The sequence below is a fragment of the Lipotes vexillifer genome, unplaced genomic scaffold (assembly GCF_000442215.2).
Source record: "Lipotes vexillifer unplaced genomic scaffold, Lipotes_vexillifer_v1.1 scaffold481, whole genome shotgun sequence".
Taxonomy (NCBI): Eukaryota; Metazoa; Chordata; class Mammalia; order Artiodactyla; family Lipotidae; genus Lipotes; species Lipotes vexillifer.
This window is the reverse complement of record NW_006789873.1, coordinates 3,078,094-3,089,734: the sequence shown is the minus strand read 5'-3', so window position 1 is coordinate 3,089,734 and position 11,641 is coordinate 3,078,094. Positions and strand designations below refer to the sequence as shown.

The window sequence follows — 11,641 nt, the reverse complement described above, 5'->3', positions numbered from 1 at the left end:
TTCAGGTATGTTCCTATACAAGGTACTTGTAGACTCAGAGGGCAGAGCATTCAAGCCTTTGAAAGGCATCTCTGAAGCAACTTCTGGTTCATACACTCAGGGTTGAACACATTATTTGAAATTTATATATATAGTCTTAAGGAGCATTACTCCTTAGAAACTGTCGGGTAATTGTTGAGCATTGCTGTGCTCACAATCCACCCGTACATTTCAATTTTCTTTTGATAACAAGATGTATTGTTGCTCCACAATAAATTCCATTTTCAGGACCGATAAAACCTGATTGCTTAGAAAACAGGTGTTTCATGACTCTTAACGTCTGCTCATCAATATCACCTTGTTAATTATTTACCATTTTACAGCTGTTTGTGACTTTTGCTCCAGGGTGTTTATATGAAAAGAGCATGAGTACTTGATATCAACCAAACTAATGAGCAGGGGAAAAGAAGTTAGAATGAAAACGGCCTCCTTCTGACAGGCTTAGAGCTAATTTATGTTGCAGTTATGTGTTCCAACCACTGTGTATGGAAGATAAAGCATTCTTACCCTTTCGTTTAGAAAACCAATTTGCCAACAAATTACAATAAATTGTAGTAAAACACAATAAATATAGTGTTTAAATGCTTCTGGCTTATCTTCAAAGGGAACACTATTTTGGTTTGCAGTTTTTCTATGTTTAACTTTCTTCACCTCTTTTACTGATTTATCCCTGGTGAAAAGCCTAAAGATTTCTAATAGATCCCAGACATCAACTAAAACATTCTCAGAAAGCTGTCCTGAAGTATAAGAACTCTTTTCTGTCTATAGAGGGTAATGATTACACTGACAGACGGTATAATGAGAAAGCACCAATGCAGTTTATTTTAATTCTTCTAATTTATGAGAATAACTTCTTAATGCTACATCAGAAGTCAATTCATCAATACTGAATTTGGAAAGCACAATCAAGAAAGACCCAAGTTTTTATTGGGACTACACAACTTAGCATATACTAGATATCATGATTCTAGAACAAAATCAAAAGCAAAAATCTGAAATATGCATGACAAAAGTTCTTAAACTCCAGGGGATCCATGAACCACCCCAAACTGTATACAAAAGATTGTGTAGTGCATGCATAGATTTTTCTGGGTAAAGGTCCTGTAACTTTAATCAGCTTCTAGAGGGGCCCAAACAGTACACGGGAGAATTCTGATTTCCTCTGTATTTTCAATAATGGAAGCTGTGGACCTTGGGAAGTTTACTTTTGCACGTTTAAGACTCAATTTTCATGGCAAGAGGGTAGAAAAGAAAAATAAAAGTAACTTGCGAGGACTGGGCAGGGAAAAACTCCGAAGTGTTCTTTACTTCATAAGTTTTAGTAACATGTTCTGGTTTAGAGAGGGGAAATGGGGACATCAGTGGTAACATCATAAGCTGAAGCAAGGAGACTCCTACAGGGATTTTTCAGGTCCTTAGAAAAACCAAACTTTAGAATGAATCAAGCAATAGCAAGAATGAAAAATGCAATTTAACTCAGGTCTAATTTTCTGTTTCTGCATATTAACAACTTATTTTTAATTTCTGAATACCACAAACTTCAATCAGAATACTTTAAAAAATATTATTCTGCATGCACTTAACAAATATGACAAAAGACAAGAAATCCAGTTGACTTGTTCACATATATTTAAAATCGGCCAGTACAGATAATCACGAACACTTCACTGCATTGATCTGAGGGCATCCTACCTCTATGCACACGTTCATGTAACACTACTAGTAATTACCCTGGAGCAGAGGCAAAACGGATTTGGAGGAATCACCCTACAAAGCAAGTTTAAGGGATTAAACGTCATCATCGTCTTCGTCGTCGTCATCACTACTGAGGACAAAGCTGCTGCCTGTGGACAGGGGCCCTTCCTCCTTAACATTCCCTGAATCACCCACAGTCCCTCTCTCATCGGAATCTTCAAACAAATTGTCACTGGCATCGTCATCAAACAACTTCTCGTTGGAATCATCATCTTCGAACATCTTTTCATCTGTGTCTTCATCTTCCTTTACATCTGCATCTTCCTCATCTTCTTTTCCATCTGAATCTTCAAACACCTTTTCATCTGCATCGTCTTCTTTGCCCTTTTCAACCACATCTTCCAGCCCCTTTTCTTCTGCAACTTCTTTGTCCTCTTTTTCATCCGACTCATCGTCAAATACTTTTTCATACACATCTTCCTCTTCTTCCTTCTCATCTGACTCTTCGTCAAACTCCTTCTCAGAGCCGCCTTCATCAAACATTTTCCCAGAGCTGTCATCTTCGAATTCTGACTTTTCGGAGTTATTTTCTTCTACCTCTTTCTCAAGAATGTTTTCATTAAGTTCCTTCTCAGAGCCCTCTTCCTCAAAACCTTTCTCAAGGCCGTTTTCTTCTAACTCTTTTTCGGAGTCATCTTCAAACTGCTTTTCCGAGCACTCTTCAGACCCTTGTTCTGAGCTGCCATCTTCAGCCGCCTTCTGGGGGCTGGCCTCCTCCTCAGGCTCCTGCTCAAGGCTGTTGTCATCAGGATCTGTTTTGAGTCTCTTCTTTTTGGGCTCTCTTTCTGCACCATTCTCTTTTGACTCTTTTTTAGGACAACCCTCTTCATGCTCTTTCTCGGGGCTGCGCTCTCCGGACTCTCTGTCGGGGAAGTCGCCTTCACGCGCTCTCTTGGGACGGCCTTCCTCAAACTCTCTTTTGAGGCAGCTCTCTTCAGATTCTTTTTGGGGACAGCCTTCTTCAGCCTCGTTTTCAGGGCCACTTTCTTTGGCATCTTTTTCAGACGCAGCTTCTTCAACTTCTCCCCCATCTTCTGTTTTTTCAAACTTCTTTTCATCTATAGGTTCTTCAAATGCCATTTCAGTTGCGGCTTCTTGAACATTCGTTTGAGATGCGCAAGGGTGCTCTGAAAAATGCCTAACTCTAGAAGGCCCCACCCTTTCTGGAGCCCAGACGGAATCTGAACGCTGAAGGCCTCTGTTGGCTTCGGGAGTGTTGAGGAAAACCTCCCATCCTCTCAGCCTTTCCTCCCTTTCTCTCGTGGTCTCCTCCACCTGTGTACACATGGAAAGTGCCGTTAAAATATGTTTTAGGCCAAAAGAAGTAACAGCGTCTCTGAACATTTCTAATATCGCCGAAAGTACTCTGATTTGATAAGGTATCACTTTTAGGAAATTAAAGCAATTCCCTATCTTGTTTCCAACACTTTACATCTTGATTTACTAGAGTTGACCTTAAGATCATTTAAATAAACGCCTAATACCAAAGCACTGCAGAAATGTCTCATCAATTAAAAAGTTAATAATTGAACTGTCTGTACTTTACAAGACAGAAAGGAAGAGAAGCGCTTTAATTTGTTCTTCTCTTATTGCTATCCTGAGCAAGCCTCAAGACTTATAAACTGATTTCAGACTTATAAACTGAAAGACTGAAACATTTTTCTTTCCATACTCTGAGCGTAAAGGATTATTTAAAAGAAGTACTGGTAAACAGATTAAACAGAACTTAAAACTTAGGTGAAAAACTGCTAAATCAGTATTTGTTGGTAATGAAACAACTCATGTGCCCTTGACAGTTGCAGAACTCACCTGGTAATCTGTAGTCCCATCCCACACTTGGGCAGTGATTTGACGGCCACCAAACCACCTTCCATTGAGGGTCTGAATACAATAATCAGCTTCCTCCGGATCCCTAAAGGACACAGAGGCCACACCATCAGGGTGTCTCTAGAAAGACAAGGAAGAAAAAGAAGGAATGAATGAGAACATTTAAAGTAAAATATATACATCTGACAAAGTAAGGAAATAGTGTTCCTTCTGATCATTTGAGCTGAAGACTTTGTGTATGAGTCTTTCTTCCTTTTTACTGCAGCCAGTAACACGCAGCTAGCGCTTCTTCAGCTTAACACTGTCTAGCAAAAACCAAGCATATGGTATCCTTGGAAATGTTCCTGCCGACAACACTGTCTAACGAGATGCAGAACAGTATGGCTGTTAAGAATGTGGACTCTGAAGTTGAACAGCCCTGGGATTAAATCTTGGCTCTGCCGCTTACCAGCTGAGTGACCCTGGGCAAGGTGCTCAATCTCTAAACTTCCTCATTTGTAAAATGGCTAACTAAATAAAATGGGTAAAATAGCACCTACCTACCTCAGAGGATTTGGAGGACTTAATGAGATAACATGTAAAGTAGCTGTAGTATGCAATCGATAAATGGTGACTCTTTTAATTATTATGTGTTGATTCTGGATGTAAAAAAAAGGTGAAAAGGGGAACATACAGGAGAGTATTTTTCTTGATTGTTTTTCTCCAAATATGGAAGAAGAAATAATTCAGAAAGAGGGGGAGATGTGGCCAAATAGGGAACCATAAGGTCTCATACATGTCTCTTATACTTTTTTTCACCTGACCATAAACTCTAGAGTGATGATAAAGGAAAATAACCAAGGGATATCACGTCTATCAAAGCCTTCGCTTGTAATCCACGTTCATCTAATTATGCTATCTAATACTGCTTACAGATGACTACCACTAGACAGCAGACCTACTACATAAAAACATTTATGTAAAATTTGGAGGCATACTGATATTTGGTAGTAACTTATTAAAATGGAAGAAAATTGCTTTCGAAATCATTTGTCCAAGCCATGAACTTACATCAAAGAGGAGGAGCCTCCTAACTTGTCCAAACTTCGAACATTCCACCCGAAGGTCTTCTCTGATCTCGTTCAGCACCAGTGGATCATCCTGCAAAAACACACTTGATTAAAATGGGCTTGCCCCCTTCTTTAAGTATAAATCCTGAGAATCAAATTTCTTACTTTGACGAACCAACAAATAAAAAAAGGTTTTGCTTAAGGTTAGTTGTTTGTCTGCAGTCTACAAAATTAAAAAAAAAAATCAAAGTCAAATGAAGTTAGACTACCACAGCTGCTGCTACTACTACAGGTCTGCCCTGCTTTAAGATGGGGAATGGGCAAGTATGGTACGCGGCACTAGGGGTGTGCAGTGGCAAAGGAGAGGGAAGGGAAGCGTCAGTGGAAATGACAAATAACAGCAGCTGAAGCAGGTGAAGTCCTGTGGCACATATTAAGTCAGAGACTGCTAATTCCTATGTTCTGCACCGGCATCATGATGACTGTACCGATGAGGAAACTTTATTTTGTGTTTTGCATAGATTCCTATTTACAGAAATGTTGTAACGGGGAGACATATATCCCTTTCATTGACTAAGTGTTCTAAGATTATTCTTTGTGCTTCCACGATTCTATTTTAACTCACAGAGTAAACCTCCCCCATAAGGGTTCCTGTTCATCTTGCCTCCAAGTCCCAATGCATGAAAAAGGCTCATAAAAAAGTTATGTTATCAACTTGAATTTCAATTACATACAAATATAAACGAGTATATCCTACCTACGAATTTCTAATGAAGCAGACTTACACTTTTTAGGAAACATATGAATTTGTCTATCTCACAGGTTTGTATGTTCCTCACCAACTAAAGAGAACAGCAAAACATGACAAGTGGCTTCTCCTTCCTAAAGTTTTGTCAAAAGGCAAAAATAAACAACTGGTAGGCAGTTACTGAAATCAAATTTAAAATAAAAGCTATCAAATCCTATAAATCTGAAGCTTCTAAGAGTACAGCTAGCAGGACTCTGGATTTCTCCCACTTATAAAATCTAACTGTGGAGAATATGCCAATTTGTTTTATAGAAAATTCTCAGGCCTGAGAGGAATGGGGAATGGAGCATAAACTCCATGTACTCATGTGGTAAAGTCATATGGTGGCTTTTACGGGGGTATATGTGGGGGGGGGGTAGCTCCTATCAGATTGTGAGCAATTTTGAATACCTTACAGAACACAGCACAGTCTTTCATGCAATGAACAGTCAATAAAAGCTTTTTCAGAGTTTGATAAACCGTTCCTCATAACTCCATTTTATCTACCAAGGAAAATCAGGGTTATATTAAAAACAAACAATAACTGTTTCAAAATATTTAACAAATTTAAGCATGATTCCACTGTAGGGGGAGGGGTGAATTACCATTTTTATTTCTTTATCAAAGTCTCAGTGCCTTTCCTACAAGAATATCAAATTTCAGCCAAAGACTTCCCAGACCTCTGTTTTCATGTTTACCAGCTTGAAAAACAAATATATCTTCACTGTTATATAGTATCATGAGGCTTAAAGATAATAACCCTCTCCCCTGTGAAAAATATCTTTAACCTAGCTAAGCATGAAAATTTTCTAAAGACAACACTTTGCAAGCAACAGACCTGAGACTAAACTCAGACTGAAATGCTGAAACTTTCTGCAGTCAACACTTATAATGTTTTTCCAGGGTGGTGTTTTGTTTTCCCAGAAATAAACCGTATTTCTCATTCTTTTCCAAGCTAAACCTACACTGTCCAAGATAGTAGCCACTAACCACACATGGCTACCGAGCACCTGAAATGTGGCTAGTCCAAACTGAGGTGTGCTGCAGGTGTGAAATATACACCAGATTTTGAAAATTTAGTACCAAAGGGGAAAAGAACTTCAATGTAACATAGCTTATTAACATTTTTATGTTACATGTTGAAATTATAATACTTTGGATATACTGGGTTAGATAAAATTTATCATAAAAATTAATTTACCCCGTTTCATGTTGTTTTTGTATTGTGGCTGCTAGAAAAATTTAAATTACACATGTGGCTCACATTATACTTCTGTTGGACAGCGCTAGTATACACAATGAGAAACCTACCTTTGCACCTGAGTTTTGGTTCTTCACCTCTTGGTATTCAAATTTGCCAGGCATGAATTTTTTAAACAAGGCTTTGAATTAAATACTGAAAACCCCTTAAAGTTACATTTAAAATATTAGCCTTCACTGTTCACCCTGATACCAAAGAGTATTTCTAGGTATTTTGGTTCTAACACTAGTCAACTGTCTGGAATAAACATATACAGGTACACCTCGGAGATATTGCATGTTCGGTTCCAGACCAGCGCAATAAAGCAAATATTACAATAAAGCAAGTCACACGAAATTTTTTGGTTTTCCTGCTATGTTTACACTATACTGTAGTACAATAAGTGTGTCATAGCATTATATTTAAAAAAGACATGCCTTAATTAAAAAATACTTTGCTAAAAAATGCTAACCATCATCTGAGCCTTCAGCGAGTTGTCACAGTAATAAAGATCACTGACCACAAATCACCATAACAAATATAATAATAATGAAAATGTTTAAACTACTGGGACAATTACCAAAAAAGTGACACAGAGAAATGAAGTGAGCAAATGCTATTGGAAAAATGGCACTGACAGACTTGCTCCATGCCGGGTTGCTACAAAAACTTCAATTTGTAAAAATAAAAAAAAAGCAGTATCTGCAAAGCGCAATTAAGCGAAGCACAGTGAAACAAGGTGTGCCTGTATTCCACCCCACAAAATCTGATTTCTTTCTGACACCCCGGTTACCTGACAATTCAGTTTTTGTCTTCTACTACAAACCTCAATGCTGATCTGTTCTTTAGATTCATACGGAATCTCTGGACAAATCAAACACTCCCGAAAAACGTCCAATGAAAGCAGTTTTCCAGTTGAACACCTCTATCCAGAGTTATATAACGTCTACACCAGCGTTGCCCAACAGAACTTTCTGTGTTAATAGAAGTGAATACTCCATTATCCAATATGGTAGCTACTAGCCACACGTGGCTAATACACTTGAGGAATTAAATTTTCATTTTATTTCACTTCAATTAATTTAAATTTAACCACATGTGGCTAGAGTCTAGCATACTGGACAGTCTACTACAGTGATGCACTTTTACGTTCAGGCCCATGAGACACTGAGCAAAAAATCAAGACTTCTGACAGGCTCTCATCAAACTCGTCAGACCACACAAGACCAGTCAGATGGGCAAACAAGGACAGCATCAAGGGTTTCTCTGCCCGTGAACTCTGAAGCCCATCACTGTGCTCCCAGTCCCTGTGGTGCAGCCATCTGAAAACTTTCCTTCATTTGCAAAGATGCTGAAGAGAAAATGTTTTCTTCCTTGAGTGGATGAAAACACTCTGCCTAGTGAGTAAAAAGGGTTTCATTCAATCATTCTCTCACTTTTTCTTCCTATAAATACTGAGGGCCTACTATGTGTCAATCATGATTCTAAGCACTGGGCATATAACAGCAAACCAGGTAGACAAGAGCCCCAGCTTTCATGGAGCTCACATTCTAACAGAGAAGATGCAGTTATTTCAGATAATAATAAATGCTACGAATAAAATAAAGCAGGGTTAATATAAAGGTTCTATAACTCCAAAGTTTATATTAAACCAATAAAGGTTTTTTTTTCTTTAAGCTATCAAGAATTTACAAGCATGAAACTTTTATCTTTAAAAATATCCACTGGAGGAAATTTGTGGGAAGTCAAGGAAGAATAAATGCGGCTTTTTGGAGGAAAGAATATTTGTTAAGCTAGGAAAAATTAAGTGTGCCCAGGGTGATAGCTAGACTTAAATTAGGGTCTCAACGAGCAAAGGCAGGAGGCGGAAACACGTAAAGGCAATTGCACAATACACTTCAACTTGCACAGGGCCCAGATACTTCATGAATTAAGTTTGCATTTATATTCATGTCCAAGTGTTAGGAGTATGGAATGTTGTGAATCAAGGATCTCAAGTCACAGAAAGTAATAGGTCACCTAATTCAAAAACCAATTATCTACCAGGGAAATAAAATGTAGGTGAATCACAGGAAATTCTGGAGTTGTACCCAGTAGACTAGACACCATGATCCATCTATGCATGCCTTTCAAAGTCCCACCTGGCAGGGATAGCATTTCAAAAAGCATCTAGTGTGCATGTATATATGTGTATTTTTTAAACATGCTTCATTATCACTGCAAGTCTAAAGCAGCTCTGCCGTATTTCAAGATGCTTCAGGATTCTAGTCAGAAGAGACACCAAACAGTATAAATAGACCACAGGTATCTTCCCAATGACCTCAAAAGACACAGACTCCACAGGTGCATGGTAAACCCTATCACATCACTATCTGCAGAGATGGAGTTCAACAGACAATTCTGGTGCCCTCTCTAAGGAGGGTAAAATGACACTGTCACTCTAAATCTGCTTAACTGCACAAAAGGAACAAGAGTGGGCCTTGGGTGCAACTAGATCATTTGTAAACCATCTGAAATTTTACATTATGAACATTTTTTTCTTATGTGTAATTTGTTATCATTAATTTCAGAAGTCAGGCAGAGAATAAAGAATTCTTCTTCCATGAACGGTCCCATCAGTCTAGGCCAAAACACAGAGATAAGGACAAGAGGCAGAACGTTAACACAAGGTACCCTGATGGCAATTAATATTCCTTAAACCCCTCTAGTAGCTCTTCCTCCTTTATTCACTTTTATTTGCTGTTCCTAGAATCTTACATGGACACCAATTATTACAAAGTCCTCTTAATAGCCACTAAAGAGTTTTGTAAAGATTAGGTCCTAAAAAAACAACCTTTGCTACTCAAATGTCAGGGGCTGTATTTCATTAACCTAAGGTTTTTTAAGGATCAAACTTTTAGCACTAAAGTGAAGTTTTCAATTCCAAGTGTGAAACTGGTCCTCCCCACCAAAATCAGCCTGCAATGTTGAACTGCACTCAAAATCCACAAGCGACTCCCATAAATCTTTTAAAGTTTATATTTTTAATCATTTCCCATACCAAGTAGCTGCTGTTTGGGGCCACAGTACAGGTATTAGACGGGTTTACCTGCAATACGATTAAAAGAACGCTGGGTTAAACCTGGGAAAATCTGAAACCTTCAGTTGATTCTTGGTATCATCTGCCGATCCTGAAGACTAGATGAACGTGCAGGATGTGACATGTGAAAGATGGGGTGAGGCAAGCTTTGGGCTCCCTTGAAAGAAAGCATATCTATGTTTCTATCAGTAAGAACACTGCTTCCTACCTCAAAATCTATAGGATGAAACATATTTCTGATGATGACAACTCGCTCGTGGCGCATTCGGGATGGGCCAGCTCTTCTCTCAGGTCTCCAATCCAACTGCCTAATGCGACAAAGCAGGAACAAGAAGCTGTGAATTTTGTTTCAGACTTGTCAGAGCGAAAAAAGAAATGAGCAGTTAAATAATCCTTTATTGAGCACTTAAATAATGATAATTATTTGATTCCAAAACAACAATGTGTATTTTAGTCACAGCTCCATTACAACTTTCTGAATCAAAATAATGGGCAGGTGAAAGATGGATCCAGTATCTGAAATCCCCAGAATATATATATATTTTTCAGAACTGCTGGCTGGTTACAAACATTCCAATGAGACTCCTGAAAAATTGCTAATTATTTAGTATCTATGACTATTTAGGAAGAGACACTGAGGCCAAGAAAATGTTCAAATGGTATTGGTATTTAGGTATTTTATGATTATAAAGAACAAACTGCACTGAAATATGTAAAACTACTCACTCTTTGTTACTATCTTAAATCTTACTGATTTGTTTATAAAAATTTTAGGTATCTATTTTAACGATTCCTGTAAAAACTACAGACATCAGAACTAAATGCTACTTTGATCATTTTATCATTAGTTTAAGCATAGTGTTAGAAGTGTTATTAGAATTCACTCTCATAAAAGTACTTACCATTTTGACTCATTTCTTAAAACCAGCATATTTCAAAAAACATATTAAATAAAGGGAATAATAGAAACTTGATGACTTGTATATACTATACACAACCACACAGTACATGATAAAATGATAAAACCTATCATTTCTAATTTCTAACTCCTACTAACAAACCTGTATGTAAAAATTTAGCTCCTGGTATAGCTGATTCTAGCCACATGAAAAATGAACTAATGGCTCCGGTATATAAACCTAAACCATCTTACTTAATCTGGTGTTCAACATTTTCTGTAGAGATGGCTTTATTTCATTTAAGCCCATGTTATATTAAAAATGAATACCCCAGAAAACGAAAAACACCACCACTGCCAAATCATCCTATTACACAGATTACTGAGGGTTTCCGATGATCTAATGAAATTTTTTTTTAATTTTTATTTTATACTGGAAGATAGTTGATTTACAGTGTTGTGTTAGTTTCAGGTGTATAGCAAATAAAATTCTTTAAAAATAATCTGTAGGCATACTTGATGGAACAAAACTAGGTGGTTATCGGGAGGGTGGGAGAGAGACGCAAGAGGGAGGGGATATGGGGGTATATGTATACGTATAGCTGATTCACTGTGTTATACTGCAGAAACTAACACACCATTGTAAAGAAATTATACTCCAATAAAGACATTAAAATAAAAACTAGGTGGTTATTACCAAAAGTATACTCTAGGATATTTATACAAAATCTTTCAAAATGGAAAAAAAAAAACCACAAACTTTTGTTGCATAGACAGCTTTTTCTTGTAGTCTCTGCACTTCTTTTTCTTCTTTGAGGCGTCATATTCCCCTTTCAGTTGAAACTTTGCCACCTCCACATGTAATTTGTAGCCTCTAATTTCATCGTCATCCAAAAGTTTTAATGCAAGATCCACAGATTCTCTCTTTGTAAAGGGAAAGCAAGTTACAGACAGTCAGTTACACACT

The 11,641-nt window shown here is 37.7% G+C and overlaps 1 protein-coding gene across 1 annotated transcript in view; it reads right to left on the bottom strand.

Moving 5' to 3' along the window:
• Nucleotides 1–1,827: 1,827 nt before the first annotated feature.
• Nucleotides 1,828–11,641, bottom strand: part of HTATSF1 (HIV-1 Tat specific factor 1) — a 15,236-nt gene continuing 5,422 nt past the window's right edge. The window contains exons 5-9 of the mRNA XM_007462917.1: nt 11,435–11,598; nt 9,985–10,084; nt 4,672–4,761; nt 3,604–3,741; nt 1,828–3,069 (exon numbers count right to left, since the gene is read on the bottom strand). Of these exons, the coding sequence (XP_007462979.1) occupies nt 1,828–3,069; nt 3,604–3,741; nt 4,672–4,761; nt 9,985–10,084; nt 11,435–11,598 (1,734 nt within the window). The remainder of the gene's footprint in view (nt 3,070–3,603; nt 3,742–4,671; nt 4,762–9,984; nt 10,085–11,434; nt 11,599–11,641) is intronic.